We start from the raw sequence: 25252 nt of genomic DNA, 5'->3' as shown, positions 1-25252 counted from the left end.
TTGCAAGCGTGGTCTGTGGGGGTTGGCGGGTTTCCGAGGGCGGTGGGTCACCAGGTGTCGCTTCAGGCGTTGGGGTTTGGGCCCATGATGAGTACTTCAGTTTTGTTGCTGTTTAGTTGTATTTGAACACCAAAAAGTTGCCTCTCACACCTATATTTTAAACCACATTTGCGGAAAAGTTGAGCACACCAATAGTCGTGATCAACAAGGTATTTTTATTTATACCGAACCAATCTAGGAATTAATCAAGTTTAAACAAACATGTTTTCACACATAAAGACACATAGATACGAGAATTATTTACAATGTGAATATGAAATGCATTCAAAAAAACAAAATATGATCCTGGTTCTATTGAGCAAAACCATTTGAAAGCAAAAATCAATGATAATTCAGAGACAAGACAAAACCGACGCGTTTCGATTCCAGGGAAAAGTTTCTGGAATCTCATCAGGGCACAAGTGAAGTTCTGTCTGTCGAGAAAGAACGGAATTGAATTAAAAATCAGAACACTATGGGTTCTTTCTCCCACTAAAAATGACGAACCAGGATCATATTTTGTTTTTTTGAATGCATTTCATATTCACATTGTAAATAATTCTCGTATCTATGTGTCTTTATGTGTGAAAACATGTTTGTTTAAACTTGATTAATTCCTAGATTGGTTCGGTATAAATAAAAATACCTCGTTGATCACGACTATTGGTGTGCTCAACTTTTCCGCAAATGTGGTTTAAAATATAGGTGTGAGAGGTAACTTTTTGGTGTTCAAATATAATAGGGTCCAGCCTCTTCACCTGTCCATAAGGGCCTGGCTCCTCTCTTTTTTCTCGCTGTTTAGTTGTAGGCAGCTGTTTTTCATCCATTTGGCGACGACTTCCATGCCTTCTCGAAAGTTGCGTCTGGCGGTGTTGGGCTTGTTGGATAGGGAGAGGATGAGCTGGGTGTCGTCTGCATATGACACGATGTTGAGTCCGTAGGTTCTGACGATGGGGGCAAGTGGAGCCATGTAGACGTTGAAGAGCGTCGGGCTGAGGGAGGAGCCCTGGGGGACTCCGCAGGTGGTGGGTGTGGGGTCTGAGAGGAAAGAGGGGAGTCTGACCCGCTGCGTCCTGCCGGAGAGGAAGGAGCAGATCCAGTCGAGGGCCTTGTCCTGGATTCCTGCATCGTAGAGTCTGCGTATTAGGGTGCGGTGGGAGACTGTGTCGAACGCCGCTGATAGGTCGAGGAGGATGAGGGCTACTGTTTCTCCTTTGTCCAGTAAGGTGCGGATGTTGTCTGTTGCGGCGAGGAGGGCGGTTTCCGTACTGTGGTTTTTTCTGAAGCCGGATTGGGAGGAGTCGAGGATGTTGTGTTCTTCAATGAATGTGGCGAGTTGGCTGTTGATGGCTTTCTCAATGACTTTCGCTGGGAACTGGAGCAGGGAGATGGGTGTTGGAATTAGGTAGCCTGGCCTAGGGCAAGACTAACATTTAGAGGCACAGTGTAAAGGTTGCAGACCACCCAAGAGTAACTTCACGCAATAGCACTCAAAAAGAAAAACACTACACCAAAATTATATGAAAATACGTGCTGCTTTATATAAAAATAATATGCTCTGTGTTGTCAAGTATCAGTAACTCACATATAAATAGTTCAAATCAGTTTAGATCACTTTCAGGGTCAGCAATTACACGTTTTAAATTACTAGCAGATAATCACTTTTTTACATTACTAGCTGTCACTGTACTTCCGGATTCTGATCACGCTTTTTCATTAGAATAACTGTACCTTAGAATCCATTAGGCTAGATATACTCCGCTAGAATCTTGGGAGAAAACTACACCTCACTATAAGCAAGAGCAAATATCATTACAGTAATAACATTTAAACTGCTAAGCAATTTAGTCAGTCAGGTTCAACATTACAGTTCATTTGTCATTAAATCAGCTTCAAAGAGAATCACAATGCAGTTTCTTACAGTTGAACTAAGAAGGTTCGCTTAGGTAATGACTGTACTCAGCTTACTTAAATTAGGCCAGAGCCTCACTCTCATTTACTTGAAACACAGTTCAGTTAATCAGTTCACCACAATGGCTAGATCTGGTTTCCTTATGTTACTCCCCAACCTGAGGTTAGCAGGGATTGACTGACCAGTATCTACTTTACTGCTCTGTAGGCACTAGCGCCACTCCCCCTGTATTTCCACTCCTTACTTGTTTGTTTATGGCCGGGATCGCCTCGCACCAGGCTTGGTAGGGGACAGCAGACAAAGGGGGGCGGGGAACCAAGACAGGCAAGGCCCTCACGCCTCCCGGCGCTCCGTAACGCTAACTTTCCTGCTCTTTCCTCCCCCCTCGGGCCAGCTCCTCTGCGTGGCGCTCGAGGGGAAGGGTTGCCAAATTCTCAACTGCCCCCAAGCCTCTAACGGGCCTTTCCGCTTCCCCCTCTGGGCTCGGCCAGCTCCTCTGGCGGTGCCCGAGCGGAGGAAGGACTTTGCCTGCTTCTCCCGTCTATAATTGTCTCCTTTACTTCTCCCCTCTCGCTCGCGCCGGTCCCCCTGTGTGGCGCTCGAGCGAGGGGAAGATTACCTCACAACTCCGGCGGTAGTCGGGGGGAAGGCGGGACTCTCTCCGGGTCTCCTGAGGCAGCCGGTGCTTTTCCCTCACGCTCGGCGGGGTCACTATGATCTTAGACCTGCGCAGTAGCGCCGGCTCCGACTCCGCTGTACTCCGCCCTCGCTTCAGGGAAGGACGCGCCCACCCAGGCCTGCTCGGTCATAGGCCCCTCCTGCACCCGGGACACTGCAGCGCTGGGGGCATGCGCGAGGGAGCAGCGTCTCCTTCCTGGAGATCGCGCACTCGCGTCAGCGCCTCCCTTCACTTCTCTCAACTCCGGGGACCAGGGAAACCACCACAGATCGGCTCCTCACCTCCAGACCCAGCAACTGCTCCACACGGCGCCGCTGGACTCGCGCCAGTCAGGGCAGTACAGTTTGACACTTCTCTGCCTCTACCCCCACAGGTAGGAAGATGGCCACAGGGGTGATGTAGCGCTAGGTGGGGGGAGGATGTCCAGCAGTCGGCCAGCAACCAGAGGCTGAACTGGACAGGGGGAACCCTTACTGCTATGATTCCACTGGGATCCTTCTTCTGGGACAGTCTCTGGGGATCCTAAAATGGCAGAGGATTACACTCTCCAGTTAAAGAAGGTGATTGGGAGGGATTGGTCAGGGGTTGAAGGGGGAACGTCTCCCTGTAGTGACTGTCTGTCACAAGGACAAACTAGCTGCTCCCAGTGCGTCCTCCTCCTCTCACCACTGCCTCACTCCTCCACTCTCTGGTCAGCACAAAATGGCTTCCCTGCATTCCGCCTTATATAGGCTGCCCTTCAGTGGTCCAGAATGGACCAGAAGGTTCTGGAATGCCCTATGTTAGGCTATGGCCAAGTTCTGTTGGTGACAGTTGGGGCAGTTGGTGGCCACCATTTTAGGTGGTGCCAACTTTCCTGTCAGAACAGGCCTCTGGGCCTGAGGTAAAATATTATGAGGGGGGAAGAAAACACCTATCCCCCTGACCAACACCTACAAAAAGTCAGTAGACACAAAAATTAACAAGGGTATGAGGGGCAAAAAGGGGACAAAATAAATAAAAATTAGGAGGGACTTCGCCAAAAAGTCAGACAGGTCTAACACGCGTCCCCCCCAGCTGAAAGTGGGGAGAACTACCCAACCCCTTGGGAGTCCTCATCACTAAGGCGGAAATACCTGGAGAGACCGTCTGCATTGGCGTGGTCCACTCCAGGCCGATGTTCCACCCGGAAGTCCATTCCCTGTAGGGAGATGGACCACCTCAACAACTTGGGATTTTCCCCCTTCATTTGCATCAGCCAACGAAGGGGTCGGTGGTCAGTCTGAACCAGGAAGTGCGAGCCAAAGAGGTATGGCCGCAACTTCTTCAGAGCCCACACCATCGCAAAAGCTTCCCTTTCAATGGCACTCCACTTCTGTTCCCGGGGAAGCAGCCTCCTGGATAAGAAGACTACAGGTTGATCCAGGCCCTCTTCATTGAGTTGCGATAACACTGCCCCAATGCCATGTTCTGATGCATCCGTTTGGACAATGAACTCCTTGGAGAAGTCTGGGGCCCTCAGGACCGGTGCCGCACACATTGCCTGTTTCAACTTTTCAAAGGCTTGCTGACAAGCCTTTGTCCAAACTACCCGTCGAGGTTGTTTCTTGGAGGTGAGCTCTGTGAGGGGCGCTACAATAGTGCCATACCCCTTCACAAAGCGACAGTAGTATCCTGTGAGGCCCAGGAAAGCTCAGACCTCAGTCTGTGTCTTGGGGGGTTCCCAGGCCATGATTGCCTCAATCTTCGCCTGCAGGGGCTGCACAGTCCCCCTACCCACCAAGTGTCCAAGGTACACAACCGACCCCTGCCCAATCTGGCATTTGCTGGCTTTGATGGTCAATCCAGCTTGTCTCAGGGCCTGGAGAACGGCCTGCAAATGCTGCAGATGGTCCTCCCAACTGCTACTGAAGACAGCAATGTCATCCAAGTAAGCAGCAGAGAAACTCTCCATTCCAGAGAGGACCTGGTTCACCAGCCGCTGAAATGTGGCAGGGGCGTTCTTGAGCCCAAAGGGCATCACACAGAACTGGTAGTGTCCCTCAGGCGTGGAGAAGGCTGACCTTTCCCTTGCTCCATCTGTCAAGGAGATCTGCCAGTACCCTGAAGTGAGGTCAAAGGTACTCAGATATTGGGCAGCTCCTAGCCGGTCAATCAATTCATCCGCCCTAGGGATCGGATGAGCATCAGTCCTTGTCACTGAATTCAGTCCTCGGTAATCCACACAGAACCTCAGTTCAGGTGTGGTGCCTGGTGGTGCGGCTTTTGGCACGAGCACCACCGGACTGGACCAAGGGCTGTTGGAAGGTTCAATTACTCCCAGCTCTAGCATCTTGGCAACTTCTCCATGTATGCTAGCCTTCACCTTGTCAGACAGCCGGTAGGTCTTGGACTTCACTGGTGGGCTGTCTCCTGTGTCCACATCATGGGTACACAGGTGGGTCCTTCCCGGGACAAGGGAGAACAACGAAGAGTACTGCTCCAGTATCTGGCGGCAGTCCTCCCGTTGCTCAGGAGTGAGAGTAGGAGAGAGATTCACTCCCTCCACTGACCCATCCTTCTCTTGGGACGAAAAGAGATCTGGGAGAGGTTCGCTTTCCGCTTCCTCTCCCCCGTCAGTCACCATCATCAGCATGACTTCGGGCCTCTCATGGTGGGGCTTGAGTCGGTTGGCGTGTAGCACCCGTAGGGGCTGTCGAGGGGTCTTAAGGTCCACCAGGTATGTGGCCTTACCCTTCTTTTCCAACACCTCAAAGGGGCCTGTCCAGCGATCCTGGAGGGCGCTAAGCTCTCCAGGCTCCATCACCCACACTTTCTGTCCAGGCTCCAGTTCCACCTGGTGAGCATTGTGGTCGTACCACTCCTTCATGACTGCCTGGCTGGCCTCCAAGTTGTCAGAAGCTTGCTTCCACAACTTCGCCATTTGGCTCCTGAAGGCCAGCATGTAGCTCACCACATCCTGGGGGGGTTTCCTGGGAGATTTCTCCCAACCATCCTTCACCAGGCTGAGAGGACCGCGTACAGGGTGCCCATACAGAAGCTCAAAGGGGCTGAAGCCCACTCCCTTCTGGGGCACTTCCCTGTAGGAAAAGAGTAAACAGGGTAGGAGGACATCCCATTTCCTCCGCAGGCTCTCGGGCAGACTTCTGATCATGCCCTTCAAGGTCTTATTGAACCTCTCAACCAGTCCATTTGACTGGGGGTGATAAGGAGTGGTGAACCGGTAGGTCACTCCACACTCCTTCCACATTGCCCGCATGTAAGCTGACAGGAAGTTGGTCCCCCTGTCGGACACAACTTCCTTGGGAAATCCCACTCGGGTAAAGATTCCCATTAGGGCTCTTGCCACTACAGGTGCAGTGACTGTCCTCAGAGGTATTGCCTCTGGGTACCGTGTGGCATGATCCACCAGTACCAGGATAAACCTGTGACCAGCTGCTGTTGGTGGATCCAAAGGCCCTACAATGTCGATGCCCACCCTCTCAAAGGGGGTGCTAACGACTGGAAGTGGTTCCAGGGGAGCTTTTAGCTTCACCCCTGTTTTCCCACTGGCCTGGCAGGTTACACATGTCCTACAGTATGTGTCGGACGCCACTTTCATTCGAGGCCAGTAAAAGTGGAGGACAAGCCGGGCAAAGGTCTTGTCCTGACCTAAGTGTCCTGCCAGGGGTATGGCATGAGCCAGTTCCAAAAGAAAGGCTCGGTACTGTTGCGGGACTACCAAGGCCCTTGATGAACCAGGCAAGGGTACCTTGGGTTCACTGTAGAGAAGTCCATCCTCCCAGTAAATATGGTAATGTCCCGTAACATCACCTGCTGCTTGGGCTTCAGCCTGTCGCCTCAGTCCCTCAAGGGTGGGGCACTCCCTCTGCCCCTTACAGAATTCCTCCCTGGTAGGACCTCCCTCCACATGCCACTCCGCAGGGATGGGTAAATCCTCCAGAGAGTCTACTTCCCCCTCCACGGACTCCTGGTCCACCACCGCAGGTGGCCGATCTATCTCATGGGGTGTGGAAGCCGGAGCAGGCTTTCTCTGTCTCCGGGTCTGTCCCTTCTTAGCAGCGGGTTGGGCCATTGTTCCAGGCTCCAACCCAGGCGAACTCCCTCTCCGGGCAGTCGCAGACCGTGTGCTGACACAGGCCCAGTCAGGTGTACCCAGCATCGCAGAATGCGTCCGGTATTCCACCTCTCTCCAAGTATTGTGTTCCATGTCATTCCCCAACAGACAATCGACTGGCACGGCAGGGCTTACGGCAACTCGAAGTGAACCTGCAACCCCCTCCCACTCAAAGGGAACCTCAGCCACTGGATAGTGGCCCATTCTGCCGTCAGCCATCGCGGCGGGGTGGAGTACATTAGGAACAACCTGCTCTGGGGACACCAGCTGACTTCTCACCATAGTCATGCTGGCTCCTGTATCCCTCAGAGCCTCCCCTCTCTGGCCATTGATGGTAACCCATTGCCCATACTTTGTAGTATTTGGGGGCACCTGGATCTTTGGCACCATCTCCCGCTCTCCCAGGGACACTAAGGTGACACCCGCCCACTCACCCCCCTTATCTAAGGGCATCTCCTCCCCGAGCGCTACACTAGCTACTCCCGGTGACTTTCCTCCGGTGGGAGGGGGTGGTCTCTTTGGGCATCTGACATCTCCCTTATAATGTCCAACGCCACCGCATTCAAAACAGTGGAGAACCCTGGGCTGCTGGCTCTGGCCAGGATGAGGGTTCCGGGGCCGGTTTGCCCTAGGGGTGAAACCTGCTCCCTTCCCTTGGAAGTTATTTTGGGGACCTTTAGAGAACTCTTTCTTTTTCTCCCCCCCCTCCTTCTTCTGGGGGGCGCCCTGTCCGGCTTTTTGAGATTCCCCTCCAGTCCCCTTGGTGGACACCCGGGTACTTGTCCAGATGTCCGCCTCCTCTGCAAGCTTCCGGGGATTGGTCAGCTTGCTGTCTACCAGGTGTTGGCGCAGCTCGGGAAAACATTTCTCGAGGAGGTGTTCTCTCAAAAACAGATCGTACAGCCCCTCATAATCCTTTACCTCACTGCCCTTGACCCAACCCTCTAAAGCCTTTCTGGCGTAATCAAGGAAGTCCACCCAGTTCTGAGTTCCCATCTTGTGGCTCCCCCTAAACTTCTGTCGGTACCTCTCTGGGGTGAGCCCGAACTTCCTCAATAACGCCAGCTTCATGGTGGGGTAGTTTGTCTGTTCCTCTGGATCCAGGGCCAACAAGGTGTCCCGACCAGCAGGAGGCATGTACTTGTACAAACTACCCCCCCAGTGCTTCTCCTGCACTCCATGAACCTTCAAAGAAACCTCATAAGCGGCCAGCCACTTAGCAACATCATCCCCCTGACTGAAGCTCGCTATCAGGTCCTTTGGGATATAGGGTTTGGTCTCCCTGGCTGACTCTTTCGGTTCGCTGCCACCATTCCTAACAGGAGAGGACCCCCGTTGTAGACTTTGGAGCTCCAGTTCCTTCAGCCTAAACTCGTGGACCATCCTCCTCTCCTCTTTCTCCTGTTCCAACTTAGCCAGCTCCCACTTTAGCTGTCTTTTCTCCCTCCTATCGGTGAGCTCAGCTTCTGTTAGGCTTCTCCCAGAAATGCTACTGCCCTTTCTGGAATAGGACACTGGTCCGGTGAGCAAGTTTTCCCCCTCATGGCGGAATAACTCCTCCACCCCCCCTTCTGTGCCCTGGTCAACCTCTTCATCCTCCTCCTTTGTCTCTTGGTGTGCCTCCACCCAGGCCCTAAGGCTAGTCTGGAGCTCCCCCTTCCTAGCACCATGTTTGAAAAAGACCCCCATTTGCTGGCAGAACATTCTCAATTGGGGCACGGAATAGACTTCCAGGTTTTCCACCGCAAACTCCATGGTGAATCTGGCAAACCTGGATACACACCAGAAATTTCAGAAGGGTGAGGGTAACCTAAAACCAACTCCACCCACCACCAGGAATAAATTTAGAAAAAACAAAAAGACTAATTGGGAGGGCCGCAAGGAGAAAACTCCTGGTGTAGGTTGGGTGTATTACGCCAAATTACTAGTAAGTAGCTGCAACCAAGTCCGCAATCCCACCGCTAGGCACCAATATGTTGGAATTAGGTAGCCTGGCCTAGGGCAAGACTAACATTTAGAGGCACAGTGTAAAGGTTGCAGACCACCCAAGAGTAACTTCACGCAATAGCACTCAAAAAGAAAAACACTACACCAAAATTATATGAAAATACGTGCTGCTTTATATAAAAATAATATGCTCTGTGTTGTCAAGTATCAGTAACTCACATATAAATAGTTCAAATCAGTTTAGATCACTTTCAGGGTCAGCAATTACACGTTTTAAATTACTAGCAGATAATCACTTTTTTACATTACTAGCTGTCACTGTACTTCCGGATTCTGATCACGCTTTTTCATTAGAATAACTGTACCTTAGAATCCATTAGGCTAGATATACTCCGCTAGAATCTTGGGAGAAAACTACACCTCACTATAAGCAAGAGCAAATATCATTACAGTAATAACATTTAAACTGCTAAGCAATTTAGTCAGTCAGGTTCAACATTACAGTTCATTTGTCATTAAATCAGCTTCAAAGAGAATCACAATGCAGTTTCTTACAGTTGAACTAAGAAGGTTCGCTTAGGTAATGACTGTACTCAGCTTACTTAAATTAGGCCAGAGCCTCACTCTCATTTACTTGAAACACAGTTCAGTTAATCAGTTCACCACAATGGCTAGATCTGGTTTCCTTATGTTACTCCCCAACCTGAGGTTAGCAGGGATTGACTGACCAGTATCTACTTTACTGCTCTGTAGGCACTAACGCCACTCCCCCTGTATTTCCACTCCTTACTTGTTTGTTTATGGCCGGGATCGCCTCGCACCAGGCTTGGTAGGGGACAGCAGACAAAGGGGGGCGGGGAACCAAGACAGGCAAGGCCCTCACGCCTCTCGACGCTCCGTAACGCTAACTTTCCTGCTCTTTCCTCCCCCCTCGGGCCAGCTCCTCTGCGTGGCGCTCGAGGGGAAGGGTTGCCAAATTCTCAACTGCCCCCAAGCCTCTAACGGGCCTTTCCGCTTCCCCCTCTGGGCTCGGCCAGCTCCTCTGGCGGTGCCCGAGCGGAGGAAGGACTTTGCCTGCTTCTCCCGTCTATAATTGTCTCCTTTACTTCTCCCCTCTCGCTCGCGCCGGTCCCCCTGTGTGGCGCTCGAGCGAGGGGAAGATTACCTCACAACTCCGGCGGTAGTCGGGGGGAAGGCGGGACTCTCTCCGGGTCTCCTGAGGCAGCCGGTGCTTTTCCCTCACGCTCGGCGGGGTCACTATGATCTTAGACCTGCGCAGTAGCGCCGGCTCCGACTCCGCTGTACTCCGCCCTCGCTTCAGGGAAGGACGCGCCCACCCAGGCCTGCTCGGTCATAGGCCCCTCCTGCACCCGGGACACTGCAGCGCTGGGGGCATGCGTGAGGGAGCAGCGTCTCCTTCCTGGAGATCGCGCACTCGCGTCAGCGCCTCCCTTCACTTCTCTCAACTCCGGGGACCAGGGGAACCACCACAGATCGGCTCCTCACCTCCAGACCCAGCAACTGCTCCACACGGCGCCGCTGGACTCGCGCCAGTCAGGGCAGTACAGTTTGACACTTCTCTGCCTCTACCCCCACAGGTAGGAAGATGGCCACAGGGGTGATGTAGCGCTAGGTGGGGGGAGGATGTCCAGCAGTCGGCCAGCAACCAGAGGCTGAACTGGACAGGGGGAACCCTTACTGCTATGATTCCACTGGGATCCTTCTTCTGGGACAGTCTCTGGGGATCCTAAAATGGCAGAGGATTACACTCTCCAGTTAAAGAAGGTGATTGGGAGGGATTGGTCAGGGGTTGAAGGGGGAACGTCTCCCTGTAGTGACTGTCTGTCACAAGGACAAACTAGCTGCTCCCAGTGCGTCCTCCTCCTCTCACCACTGCCTCACTCCTCCACTCTCTGGTCAGCACAAAATGGCTTCCCTGCATTCCGCCTTATATAGGCTGCCCTTCAGTGGTCCAGAATGGACCAGAAGGTTCTGGAATGCCCTATGTTAGGCTATGGCCAAGTTCTGTTGGTGACAGTTGGGGCAGTTGGTGGCCACCATTTTAGGTGGTGCCAACTTTCCTGTCAGAACAGGCCTCTGGGCCTGAGGTAAAATATTATGAGGGGGGAAGAAAACACCTATCCCCCTGACCAACACCTACAAAAAGTCAGTAGACACAAAAATTAACAAGGGTATGAGGGGCAAAAAGGGGACAAAATAAATAAAAATTAGGAGGGACTTCGCCAAAAAGTCAGACAGGTCTAACAATGGGTCTGTAGTTTTTGAGGTCGGTGGGGTCCGCTGAGGGTTTCTTTAGGAGGGGGTTGATCTCGGCGTGTTTCCAGTCGTAGGGGAACGAGGCGGTCGCCAGGGAGCGGTTGATGGTTTGGCGGAGCATGGGTGCGATGGCGTTGGCGGCTCTGTTGAAGATGTGGTGGGGGCAGGGGTCCGTGGGGGCCCCTGAGTGGATTGACTTCATTGTCTTCAGTGTGTCTTCGGTGGTGAGGGCTGTCCAGTCATCAATCGCTGGTTTCCGGGTGTCGGGGGTGGTTGGTGAGGGTTCAGTGTGTTGGTTGTCTTCGTTGAAGGTGTCGTAGATGCTCTTGATTTTGTGGTGGAAAAAGATGCTGAGTTTGTCGCAGAGGTCTTGTGAGGGAGGGATGTCGGTTGACTCGTTGGTGGGTTGGGCGAACTCCTTGATGATGCTGAAGAGTTCCTTGCTGTTGTGTGCGTGGGTGGAGATTCTGTCTTCAATCGCTTTTTTCCTCGTTTCTCTGATGAGTTGATGGTGGGCTTTGGTGGCGGCTCTGAAGTTGCTCTGGGCTTCTGTGAATTTGGTGTTTCTCCAGGCCTTTTCGAGGCGGCGGCATGTGCGCCTGGACTCTCGAAGTTCGGTGGTAAACCATCTGGCTTTCTTGGCACGGGTATTATTGTTTTTATTGAGGGGGGCTATGGTGTTGGTGCTGTCCGAGATCCATCTATGCAGGGTTCGGGCTACAGTGTTGGGGTCGTCGTTTTCCGCGTTAGTTGGGTTGGGGTGGAGTTGTTGAGTGAGGAGGTGAGCTGGTCATCGGTGATTTTGGTCCAGTTTCTTTGTGGAAGCAGGTGCTGGTGTCTGTGGATGGTGGGTGTTCTGAAGGTGAAGTGGACGCAACGATGGTCGGTCCATGGTAGTTCGGTGGTGTGGCTAAAGGTGATGGAGTTTCCTGTAGTGAAGAGGGGGTCGAGGGTGTGTCCTGCTGAGTGCGTGGGCTCGGTCACGATCTGGCGGAGTCCAATGTTGTGGAGGTTGTCCAGGAGGCATGTGGTGTTGGGGTCCAGTTGATTGTCGAGGTGGAAGTTGAGGTCTCCCAGCAGGGTGTAGTTGGTGGATGCGATGGCCTGCGGGAAGATAATGTCCGTGATGGAGTTGGCGAAGGGTCCGCGGGGTCCAGGGGGTCGGTAGATGAGGGTTCCTTGGAGGGCGGCGGTGGGGCTGGCCAGTATCTTGAAGTGAAGGTGTTCCATCAGTTCTGTGGACTCGTCAGGGAGTGTGCTCAGGCGGAGGCTGGATTTGTGGACGATGGCGATTCCTCCTCCTGGGTGGGTGGGGCGGTCCTTCCTGGAGATCTTGTATCCTTGGGGGATGGCGATGGCGATGTCCAGTCCCGAGGTGGTGTTGGACCAGGTTTCGGTGAAGAATGCTACGTCTGGGGTGGTGCTGTCGAGAAGGTCCCAGATTTCTGTGGTGTGTTTGTGAAGGGATCGGACGTTGAGGAGGATGCATTGCAGGGTCTTCGGTTCGGTTGTGTTCTTGTGGACAGGTTGTACTGGATCCGTGTTCTTGGCGGTGCTGCAGGTGTGCCGGCAGCGGTGACAGATGAAGGGTCCATGGGTGTCGGCTGGTGATGCTAGCTTGCAGTTGTTGTTGCAGCCTGGGTTGAGTGCGTGGAGTGCTGCTGGGTCGTAGCGTTGGCGGGGCGGAGGTCCAGGGTTCCTGGTGCTGGTCGCGGATGGGTCACAGATGGGCGCAGACGTGCTTGCCTTTGACGCGCCTTCGGTGCACCAGCTGCGCGCCCGCAGTGGCCGCCATTAAGTAGGGGTCGGGGAGGGCTGGACAGCTGGGAGGCGGGGAGGGGAGCTGGATTGGGCCGGTCGCGCTGGGGGGGAGGGGCCGCGGGGGCAGCAGCGGCGGGGAAAGGTAAAGGGAGGAAAGAAGAGATAAAGAAAAAAGGGAAAATAAGCAGAAATAAGGCACAAAAGAGCAGAGATGCAGAAAAGAGCAGAAAGGTGAAAGATAGAAAGGGGAAAAAAGGAGTGAAAACCAGTGAAGGAGCAGAGGGAGAGAAAAGGAAAATGGGCAGAAATAAGGCGCAAAAGAGCAGAGGTGCAGAAAGGTGAAAGATAGAAAGGGGGAGAAAACCAGTGAAAACCAGTGAAGGAGCAGAGGGAGAGAAAGGGAAAATGGGCAGAAATAAGGCGCAAAAGAGCAGAGGTGCAGAAAGGTGAAAGATAGAAAGGGGAGAAAAACGAGTGAAGGAGCAGAAAGAAAGAAAGAAGACAGAGGTCCACTGGACCCCCAGGGATGAGGCGCAGGGAAACCTGCGGGTGGAGGAGGGCCTTGATCACCAATACTCAAGAGTGCAGGGGCAGGGGCACCTCACTTAATGGTGGAGCTGCGAGGGTGGGAGAGCAATTTCACTGACAATGAGTCAGTGGTCTTGCTTGCCTGTCCCTGCAGTGGCCGCCATTAAGTAGGGGTCGGGGAGGGCTGGACAGCTGGGAGGCGGGAGTGGGGAGAGGAGCTGCATTGAGCCGGGCGCGCTGGGGGGGGGGAGGGCCACGGGGGCAGCAGCGGCGGGGAAAGGTAAAGGGAGGAAAGAAGGGATAAAGAAAAAAGGGAAAATAAGCAGAAATAAGGCACAAAAGAGCAGAGATGCAGAAAAGAGCAGAAAGGTGAAAGATAGAAAGGGTAGAAAAACGAGTGAAAACGAGTGAAGGAGCAGAGGGAGAGAAAGGGAAAATGGGCAGAAATAGTGCACAAAAGAGCAGAGGTGCAGACAGGTGAAAGATAGAAAGGGGGAGAAAACGAGTGAAAACGAGTGAAGGAGCAGAGGGAGAGAAAGGGAAAATGGGCAGAAATAAGGCGCAAAAGAGCAGAGGTGCAGAAAGGTGAAAGATAGAAAGGGGAGAAAAACGAGTGAGGGAGCAGAAAGAAAGAAAGGAGACAGAGGTCCACTGAACCACCAGGGATGAGGCGCAGGGAAACCTGCGGTGGAGGAGGTTCCTCGATCACCAACACACTCAAGAGTGCAGGGGCAGGGGCACCTAACTTAATGGTGGAGCTGCGAGGGTGGGAGAGCAATTTCACTGACAATGAGTCAGTGGTCACAGTGGACACAGAACAGACTTCCTTACCTGTTTCACAGTCCCTCACCATCCTCTTCAGGGCGCGCTGCTTCTTCATCACATCCCCCTGAGCCCGGTTCAATTCCCTCTCCTCCTGTTTATGCTGCCACATAGCATTCTGCAGGGAAAAAGTATACATGACGTTTCCGGGGCATTTCATAATTACCCAACTACACGTTTTCACATCGCACATGTTACTTGAAAGAGTTGTAAGACTAAAGGCTGCATTGTTATGTTCTCACCAGCCCAGAGCGCAATTGAAAATACCATTTTGCAGTTGTGTAGCACGAACCTGGCACATGGGCATGTGAGCACGTTACAGCCGAACCAAACTTTGTTACACGTTTTTTGGTCTTGTGAAGCACGGGTAGGTTAACTAATTTGCCCAGAATCAAATGATGTTGAGCGGAAACTGGGATTCTAACCTGGTTCCTCCTGAGGGAGCAGTTCTAGGCGCTGGGCTCCATCTCCTCCATTAATGTTCACGTAATCAATATATTAGGAGGCAAATTCACATTATACCTTGACAAACGATGGGAATACTAATGTAGCAAGGATATAGGCATGTCATTGTGTTCGAAACTGGCTGCTGATGGAATTTTCAGAAGGATATCCAATACATTTAACATGAGTTTATGCAATGTGAATAAAAGTCACAATGTAACCAAACAACAGACAACCTGCTTTTTTGTCCTGCTCAATTTATCGTCTGGATTTGGGACAATGTGTGCACAGTGTGGCATAATAGCAGATAGAATGCATAGTTTAGTTTTAGGTGGTGACATTTTATAATTCCATTTCCAGACTACGTGGACTGATTTCCACGGGTGCAAATTTGCACTGACTGTTGTGCCTCTTGACAAGTGCAAAAACAACAATTACAATGCAAACACATTCTAACTGACTAATTGCTGAATAACGGCTTCTAGGCTCTGAAATTTCAGTAATTCAGAAACTGTAATGTTAAAATGAATCATTTCGCCAAAGTAAGAGGCAGAGGAGGGGTATTTTGATCATAAGTAACAATTTAGCAAATGTTATAATAATTTCCCGCGAGCCAGTCATCGAGAGTGATTACTTTGTGTACATTCTCAGGGTCATCTAATTAAACATTTTCCTTATTCCTCTGTTTTTTTTTTACCAGGAAACATATCACTGAATGTGCTGAATCATTTATGAACAATCTCCACAGCTGTTGATCTGGCTAAACCACCTAGCCATTTCAGGTGTTTTGAAAATCTGGTCTGAGCAGTCACACCAGCAGAATCTTGTTTGGGAAGCTAACTTTCCTGTCATATAAACGGGTAGGTTTTTATCCAACACATGTAAAAGTAAAACCTCTAGATCTGACATTCTTAGGAACAAAAATATTTCTGTCTCAGATCTTGCTGTCAGAACTGATCAGATCACCCACTCATTAGGTTTTTGATCACCTCCCCAAATCCTCAGATCTTAGACCTAAAACTGCATTTACCCTTCTATTACATGCAGGTAATTCGAATGATCTGTTCCAAACAGCAGTAACTGTGGGCCCGATTCACAGAACTAACTTAAGACAAAATCCTAAACTTACTACTTTTGGTATTCACAGAAGTTAGGTTTTTGTCTTAAGTTTGTCTAAAGACAGACTTAAGACAGACTTAAGACAAAATCCTAACTTAAGTCTGTCTTAAGACACAGCTAGACACAGCTACTTGCTGATTGTGGATTGCAGATTTGACACTAGGAATGTCAGTCAAGGTACAGAGGCTCAATGCTGGCTGAACAGTGGTTCTTCATGGAGGATTCAACATTGCCAAGCTGAACATGGGGTGAGCATGTCAACTGTGCATAGTGTCACTACCAACCCCCTGCTAACAACCAGCTGCTGTGCCATCCATTGGTGCTGTTCTTAACCAAAACTACATGCGCCGAGCACAGACCTCTTCCTTATTTTCTTCAGATAGCTTTCACCTGGGCATTCTCTGTCCTCCGTTTGCCCCAGTCCAGTTGATTTGATTCTGACAGTGTACCAGTTCACGTTTCTTCTGCCAGGCCATCACTGCTTTGGACTTCATCTCCTAATACTCTATCAGAGTTCCATCATCTGGTAGTGGCAGGTTCTACGCTGTGTGTCTGTCTGCAGAGAATCTGCTGGGCGATTGATAGACTCCATTTTTCAGCAACCCTTGTGGGTGGTGATACATGCATCGTTTCGTTGTTAATCAGTCAATAGTGTGTTATATGCAGTCTGTTTGGGTCACAACCTATGTACATCTCAGTTAGGATAGTTCGGGTTCCATTTGCCCCTTGACCAGGGATTACACCCATCACTCCTGCCGTTAACTGGCCTGCTGTCCGCAGTAGCTACGCTGACCACTTCAAGGAAAAACACAGCTGGCAGTGTCCACATATGTTTCTGTGGTCTCCTTGAATGCTCTATCCACTGTCTTGTCACTATATAGGTTGCATGACTTTCTCCAAATTCTCTTTAATATATTTTGCATTTGGCACCCCGAGTGGGACGAGTATGCCCAGACGTGGGTCCCGTGCTCCCCATGCCACTGGAGTCAAGCTATCCTGGCTGATGAGGGCTGAATGCCCAAAACCGGTCCTAGGATGCTTGTTTCCAGTCCAGGGAAGACCTGGCCTGGCAGTTCGGGGTGGACTGTTCCCTTTGAGCGCAGGGTCAAGGCTGATTTGCATATGGCTGGGTCCAAACTGGAATGGCATGGCGAGCAAAAAAACGATGGCTTTAGGCCCAGATCTCTCTGTACTGGGGTGAATGTTTTACATTGGTTCTGCATTCTGTCCATCAATTGTTCGTTTTGCATATATTTGTCGCCAACCAGTGTTTTCAAATGTGAGATCTTCGACCTAAACATGGCACTTGCAACTGATCTAATTTTCTAGAGCATTTGAATTCATTGACAGTTTTCTGTGATAGCTAATTCATAATATGTTTTGATCAGGCCACCCAAACCACCTGTGTAATAAATGTGTGCCCCTCTCCTGCATTGTTGGGACGGTCATGAGTATAAGCCCCCTGCATCTGAACTGCTGGAGAATTTGAGCTTGGGAGATTTTGTTCAGGTTATCACTGAAGCCACCCACTCAACTGGCCACTTGCCCCCCTTTCTGGATGATCATGTTTCCATCTTATTGAAGATTGTGCTTCCTAATAAGTTGTATAAAGTTCAACCATTCTCCCAACAATGGGCATGTGAGAAGGGAATAATAAAAAATAAATAACATTGCCCATCACAATGTATCACCTTTATTCATCGTGCTGTAGGGTGTATCTCCAGTTCCATTGTAAAAGTGGATGTTTAGTTTGTAAATTAAAATAAAAATGTTTTGGCCTGATACACAGAGTTTTCTCCTGATGCTTGGTGTCCATTCATCATTTCTCCTGCTCAGTTCTCCTGTGCGTGCATGGCCGGCCTGGATAGTAAAATATATATGTCAGAAATTCCTGCCCTAAGGAGTGCAGAGATGTGACGCACTGACCAGAAAGACTGTGGCAGAGGGCTCCAGTTTCATGGTTTTCCAATAGAAAAAACAAGCCACCGCCATGCCACAAACCTAACGATCACCCCATTTCTAAAAGAGAGGGGAACACTGCAGGTTTGGTTGGGTGGGTACTGAATAACGGCGGAGTTTTTGCTCTAACAAAATATAAATGCGACCCTAAAACTAACATATCAGTGAGGCCTAAAGTCTTTTATCTGTGAGAATGCCAACGAAACAAAGGGATTTGCATTTGTATTATTGAGTGGAAAAGTAACAAGCAGTTAACTTTATTTGAATCCACATCCCAAAAAGTAATTAGGAAGCTATTATGACTAATGGACACAAAAACATAATTTGAATGCACCCGAAATACTCGGAATATTGGGTTTTATTGCCTTAAATGATAAAAAATAAATACGTATTTTGCTTTATTTGCATTTAGTCACTTGAAGCAATGAGATTGAACTGTTATAATCAGCAAAAAAAGTATTTCAAGTTATTAGTATTTGAATATATATCTAAAAGTAATAATGAGGTTGACTTTTCAATATTACTAAACAATGTGCAGTCCTAATGAACGTGTGCAGTGCGACAGAAAGAAATAATCATTAAATAGTTGAAAAACAACAATGTATTAAATTGCACATGCGTTGTGTAAAAAATGTTATGTTTGGAAGTGGGCTGTTCTGCAGCTGAGTAGGTCCCAGCACACTAGAATTGAACTCAGAAACAGTACTCTAGTACTGGCATACTTACTTACCTCAATGGCCTTTAATCTGTGTTCATGCTCCTCCAGGTCTCTGGCTTTCTTTACCGAGAGATCCACAACGGTCCTGTTTCGTGAACCACTCAGAAGGGACAGGCTTTTGGACCGAGGAGTCGCACTTTTTATTATGTAGCTATTGGTGAAGCGCCTTGAGTCCAGAAATCCATCAGGACCGACTTTTCGTTCTTGGTCCCTTTAAAGGAATTCGGAAAAAAAAGAGTGTTAGAAGATAACAAGACTTTGGTCTCCACTCACAAAGCCTTTTGAGCATGGTTTAAAATAAAACAATCCACCTTACAGAACAATTAAAATCAACAGAGCACTAAAGGTGATGGAAATGAATTCAACACAATGAGGAGGAGGTGTGACAGTCCCATTGAGGTAAAAAAAATAGTACATGACGAAAATAGGGAGCCTCCATCTCAAGGTAAGCGGAGAAGCGTGTATAATGATGATGAGGGGTCCTTCTTAGGACAAGAACTAAAGGGATGTAAAGACATGGGAGTGCCCTCTGACATTATTAGGATACAAAAGTGCCTGATGAAGATGCAAAACTCTTCGGATGGAGAGGATTCAAGGGAGCATGATAAAGATGAGGTGTACTGCCCAGAGGAGTGATTAGAAACGTGCCAAATTATTAAGACGAGTAGCTTCCATTCTTTGTGGAGGATCATAGGATCGTGACAAGCCACCACATTTTGAGGTACATAGGAGGGGGCAAACTGGAGATGAAAATTCAATATACTAGAGACTTAATAGGAGGAAGCAGAATGAAGAAGAAGAGCTTCTTGCATGGAGAGTTTACAAATAAGAGTGACGAAGGTGAGTAGCTGCAAACTCAAGGAGAGAATAGAATAGTGTATGAAGATAAATAGCCTCATCCAACAAGATGATATGAAGGTACGTGAATAAGAATAAGGGTCAAGATTAAGAAGAATACTGGTCTCAATTGGTGTAGGCTGGGATTATCGAAACCAAAATATCAACGGGTCACAATATGGTGACCACAAAACCGAGTGACAAAATATCAAAAGGTACATTTCTATACATTTTCTACACCTTACTCTACATATACATACCTTGGGGCTATAGATCTCTTCAAAGTACGCAAATGTGGAGATAAGAATAGTAAATATTTACCTACCTCTTCGATATTTTGCCTCTCAATACAGTAATCATGCTATTGTGCCTCCTTGATAGTTCAGATTCGATATTTCCTATTACAATCGTCTCAGACTACCTTTAGTAGGTTTGCTACAAACTCACTGAAGGAACTGTACGTAGTCCTTGGCACTGCTCTGTGCACCGGCTGACACTGGATGCAGCATCAACTTGTATCGCTGGCTCAGCCCCAACTTCACATTAGATTCTGCTTCAAGCTGGGTCATTTTTTCTGTTGTAGTCAGAGCCGGTGGTTGACCTGAAAGTAAAAAATAAAAAGTATTATATAATTAACTCAATATGCATGGGAAATGAAATCGTTCTCAAGATTCCTTTCTGGCACAGTTCATCCTTAGTTTTCAAATGAAGGACTACTTGAGACTATGCTTGAACTTCTTGAATTGGGGAACAGCACAATTATCAAATCCCAGAAAGTTAATTTTGCATGACTCGTCCAAGGAGAGATATGAGATGAGAAGACTTCTCCTGCCAACAATCAGCGGCTCAGCCCACCCTTTGAGAAATAATGTGTGAAGTCATCGCCCCCACAGTGTGGTATAGTCAAAGTATTGATCACATGCCACTATGTAAAGAGAAATTTTTCTAGAACAGGAATGTTGTTGAAATAGTTTCAATCCTGCATTTACTGGTGGAGAATGTGGGGCAGAGTTAGCATAATCTGCGCTGTTTATTTTTAGATTCAACCAAATACAGTTTTTTATAAATTGGTGGAGTTTTCAGATTTAAACTGGCTCAGCTTCACTGATTATTGTTGTAAGCTAATTGGCGCTTGGTCCTTCAAAAAGAAGCTATCAGCACACATAAGGAGTGACAATCACATGCAGCCCTATTTCGGGGGCTAAACACTCGTAGATTTAGGCAATCGAGTGAATCGGTTATATAAAGACTGGAGAGCATCGAGGCCAACACACATCTATACTTTAGACAACTCTCGGATTGACACTTACAAGTGCTGGCTTCATCTCTCCTAAAGTGCCCCTTCACATGTCTTTGGGTCATTGGAGACATAACTTTATTCTCATCAGCAGGCCCTAACCGTGTCTCAACACTGCCAGTTTTTTCAACAGTTAATATCTGTTTACTTGATTGAAAGCAGTTGAATAATCTGTTCAGCACCTGTAGATCCCACGGGTGACAGGTAGCGCTCTACAAATGTTATGTTATGTTAATATGTTTTGTATAGCGCTCGAATACCCGAAGGGGTCTTGGCACTGCCTTGCAAGGACCCAGAGTCAGGTGGGTCTAGGAAGAGGGGAAGAATAGCGATTGAAGAGCCAGGTTTTCAAGGTCTTTCGAAATTGAAGGAGATTTTGGGCTTCTTTGAGGCTAAGAGGAAGGGAATTCCAGATCTTTGCAGTGCTGGTCACAAAGCTTTTTTCAACACAAAGAGCTTTCTTGAATGTTGGAAGTATCGCGTATTTTGGGTTCGAAGAACGGAGTGATCTGGAGGGCCTATGCGATCTAAAATTCTGGATAAAAAATTCTGGCTGAGAATTGTGCAGAGTCCTATAGGCAATGCATAGTGCCTTAAAGGTATTTTTTTCCGTATGGGAAGTCAGTTAAGTACACGTAGTGCTGTAGAATCTGACTGATGCTTATGAAGGCCAAAGGTAAGGTGTGCTGCCGGATTCTTCAGGGTTTGAAGTTTTGACAATAATTTCTGCTGTAGGTTCACATAAAGCCCGTTGCAGTAGCCTTATTTAGGCAAGGTCAGTGCTGTGACCAAGAGTTTTTGAAGATGGGAGGGGGTAAATGGCGTAATTTTCCTGATGATCCTTTGGAGGTGAAACACCTCCGAAGCGGTTTGGTTGACATTGATTTAAAAAGTAAGTCACCTGACAAATGTAACTCTGAGATTTCTGACTTTCCCCACTGGTGTAGGAAGGTGGCCTAGATTCTGTGGCCACCAATCTAGATACCAGAATATGCTGTTTTTGCCAAACAGCAGAACCTCAGTTTTACCTGAGTTAAGTCTTGGGCAGTTCGTACGGATCAATGATCTGATGTTTTCCATGCAGCTGCAGAATTTTTCAGCAGACTGGGGACAGTTGCTTGAAACTGACACAATGATTTGGGTGTCGTCAGCATACAACACCACTGCAACCCCAAACTCTCTCATCAGTGTAAGTAGAGGGGTGATCTAAAGATTTAACAGTGTGTGACGAAGTGTTGTGCCTTGAGGGACGCCACATGGGAGGATGAAGGATTTTAACACAAAGCCGTTTATGGCTAATTGCTGTTCTCTCTCTGAGAGGAAGGCGGCTAGTAGGGATAGAGCAGTATCTCTGATGCCCAGGTTGCGAAGGTGGCTTATGAGGATCCTATGGCTAACAGTTTTGAAAGATGCAGAGAGATCCAAAAGAATCAATGCAGTGTTGTCACCATGATCTGATTGTTTTTTATGTTATCTGCTGCCATTATAAGGGGGCTGGTCCAGTGCTGTGCTTTTTGTGAAAACCGAATTGTGCTGTATCCAGTAGATTGTTTTCATTGATGAAGTCTGATAGCTGAAGGTTTAGTGCTTTGTCAATGATTTTAGCTGGGAGGGGTAAGTTTGAGATAGGGCGATTGTTATTGGGATCTGAGGAGGGAGCTGTACTTTTTTTTTAATCAAAGGCAGAATAGAAGCCATGTTCCAGATTTTGAGAAATATACCAGAGTGGATTATTTCATTTAGAATGGGAGTGAGGTGAGCAGTGATCACCTCTGTTATTTGATGACAAGTTTTTGGGGGGCAAGGGTCGTGAGGTAAGCCTGATTTGGTGCTAATAAGCAGTTGGGGTACATGTTCAGAAGTGAGTGGGGCATTAGTTTTTGTTCGGATGACATTGACTTGCGACCCTGGTTGGGCTTGATTTCCCAGAGGTAAAGGCCAAAAAGACACAACACTTTCTGCTGGAAAGTTACCACAAGTGTATCACATTAGATTTGATTGACATTGGAGTTATCCGATACGAGTAGATTTGACAGGGTTTTACTGTCTTAAGTAGTTCTTTAGTGACGTTTTGGGCTAATTCAACTTATTTTGTAAAATAGGATGACTTTTTTGGTAGAATTATGGTTTTATGTTTAAAGAGAGCCTTTCTGTATTCCTGTTTGTCCGTGTCTAGATAGTCCCGTCTCCATATTTGTTCTAAATTTCCTACACACTCTTTTTTGTGTTTTAAGTTTGCTTGAGTACTAATGTTCAGATGGTACTCTTCTGTTGTTTGATTGTCTAGAACAGGGGTCTCCAAACTGGTCCTGGAGGGCCGGATCCATGCCAGAGTTTTAAAATAACTACATGTATCTCAATGGGGATATCCAAAAAATCTGGCATGGATCCGGCCCTCCAGGACCGGTTTGGAGACCCCTGGGTCTAGAAGGTGGACCTACGAGGATGGTGGCATTTGTTAGCCACGTATGGTAATTAGCTGCCATATTGACTGGATCTGTCCCTGCTAATGGGGGAGAGGATAGTAGGATATTAATGTGTTTTTCTTGGACTATTTTGTGTCAGGGTCTAACAGTTTTCCACAAGGGAGGAGGAGCGGTAAAACTAGGACCTCCAATGGATGTAATGTCAACTATTAGGGCTAAATAATCAGACCATGTAAGGGGGAGAGCTTTACGGAAGAAGAGAGATGGGTGGTCAGTAAAAATTATGTCAAGTGTGTCCAGCTGCGTGGGAAGGGAAATTAACTATTTGTTTCAGGCCAAAACTGGTCATGATGTCTATAAGATGGCTATACTCTTTGTCTGATGTGTTTGTCCCTATGATAATTAAAATCACTGAGAAAAGTAAAATTCGTATATTTGAGTCTGGATCCAAGACATGAGCTAATACATTTTATGAACTGAGTTTTGGTCGTCAGAGGAAGGTAGATGAGAATTACATTCAGAGTGATTTTTGCATTTAAATTTAATTTAAAAGTAGATGTTACGTAGTTGTCGCTATGGGGGAAAGGTGTGCATTTAACAGTGTAGGGGGTATATTATCAACAACTAGCGATTTATCGCTAAGTAGGCTTAGCAGCAATTTTTTTATTGCCACGCATCGCCGGATATTATCGCTGAGATAACGTGCTATTAGCAACGTTTATCTCAAAAGCGATTATATTTCCGGCGATAGCGACGAAATCCATGAATATCGCTGAGAATACAGCAATATTCATGCATTATCGCTAACAGGGTCTTAGCCATTATATCCACCTCCCATTGGATATAATAGCTAAGAACTGGTCTGAGCAGGTGTTAGTTTTTGGAGATATTCGCGCTTAGCATGAATATTTCCATCGCTAGGCCTGCCTTGCTAATAGGCGATAGCGACGTTGGCGACTGCTTTCAGTCGCTAACAGGTTGGGTACACCCACTTTGCATGTCATTAGCGATAAATATCGCTGACATGCAAAGTGGGACCCAAACCGATCGCTATCGCCTACAAGCTGTCGCTAACTGCTGTTAGCGACAGCTTGCTAACAGGGCGATAGAATTATCGCCGCTTGGCGGCCGAAAACGGCCGCTAAAGCGGTGATAATCACATATTACCCGCCTTGGTAATATGCCCCTAGGTTTTCTTAAAAATAACCGCGAGTCCTCCTTCCCTGCGAATCGGTCTATCCAGCCTAAATATGAAGTATTCTGGAGGTACGGCAATATTAAGATCCGGACCAGCTGCCGGATTTAGCCAAGTTTCAGGTATAAATGCTACATCGATTAGATGTTGCTCAATAAAAACTTTACATTCCATGCTACTTTTGATGAGCGACCTAGCCTAGCGTTGATAAGTATGATTCTTATAGTATTGTCTGGTGATTTATTGGAGCGTTCTCCTTTATTTTTTCATTGCTTAAGGCGAGTGTTCATGCTGTGCATACCGTTTTGTTTAGATTGTCCCATGGCTGCAATATAACACACTCAGGATGGGGCTTACCTACTGGTCGAAGGGATAGCAGTCCTTCTCTCATGTAGGAGTGTTTAACTGCGGAGTCTGATGCCAAACGGGCAGGGGGGGCTGGTGCTGACGAAATTGCCTTTTGTCCATCTTATATAACATATAAAACCTCAGAACAACCGTTTCCTGTCATGTAGAGCCTTGTGAGGCCATAGAGACAAACACATTAACAAATTCTGCTGGCAGCATATCTAAATTGTGTCTGTTTCTTCAAGAGCACTGACTTGCATTAATCTATGTATTCAAATTCTCTAAAATTATAAGTGGGCACATAGTTCCCCCTCAGCATCAAGAAGTGCAGTTGTTTGTAGGGCAGGACCTGGGTCCTTCCTTATGTTGTACGCATCAGGTAATGACTCTGCAGGAACTCTGGAACAGAGCATGAATTGATTTATTGTATGTCAGAATAATAGCAATGAAAACATCTTCCTACCAAAAATATTGACTCCAGAATATTAATTACTTCAGTAAGTGTGTATATCCAGGGCAGTATAACAACACTATATGTGACATAATGGGCACTACCCCCTAGGCCTATTACTATGAACCGAATAGTGAAACACTGAGAAGTGCGCTTGTGATTGAACAAGCTATGCGCCCATTCAGGGCAAAATAATTATGGTTATCTTGCACAAAAAGTAGGATACCCACATGCGTTGAAAGCAAATGCGACGAAATTGCATGAAATATAATGATTGATCTGTTATATTGACAAATGATTATAATCACAATGATTTCGGACACTCTCAGATGGCCGCTACATATCAATGATTGTAATTGAAGTGCCTTTTTTATGTTTGTTTTTAATCACATGACAA

General features: G+C 47.9%; 1 protein-coding gene across 1 annotated transcript in view; it reads right to left on the bottom strand.

Annotated features, from left to right (window-relative positions):
• Positions 1–19733, bottom strand: part of LOC147710990 (uncharacterized) — a 151037-nt gene extending 131304 nt beyond the window's left edge. Inside the window, exons 1-3 of the mRNA XM_086920088.1 lie at positions 19586–19733; positions 18314–18512; positions 14071–14179 (exon numbers count right to left, since the gene is read on the bottom strand). Of these exons, the coding sequence (XP_086776214.1) occupies positions 14071–14179; positions 18314–18512; positions 19586–19707 (430 nt within the window). The 5' untranslated portion in view covers positions 19708–19733. The remainder of the gene's footprint in view (positions 1–14070; positions 14180–18313; positions 18513–19585) is intronic.
• Positions 19734–25252: the final 5519 nt, after the last annotated feature.

Source organism: Lissotriton vulgaris, chromosome 5 (assembly GCF_964263255.1).
Source record: "Lissotriton vulgaris chromosome 5, aLisVul1.2, whole genome shotgun sequence".
Taxonomy (NCBI): domain Eukaryota; kingdom Metazoa; phylum Chordata; class Amphibia; order Caudata; family Salamandridae; genus Lissotriton; species Lissotriton vulgaris.
This window is presented reverse-complemented; position numbering and strand designations above follow the sequence as displayed.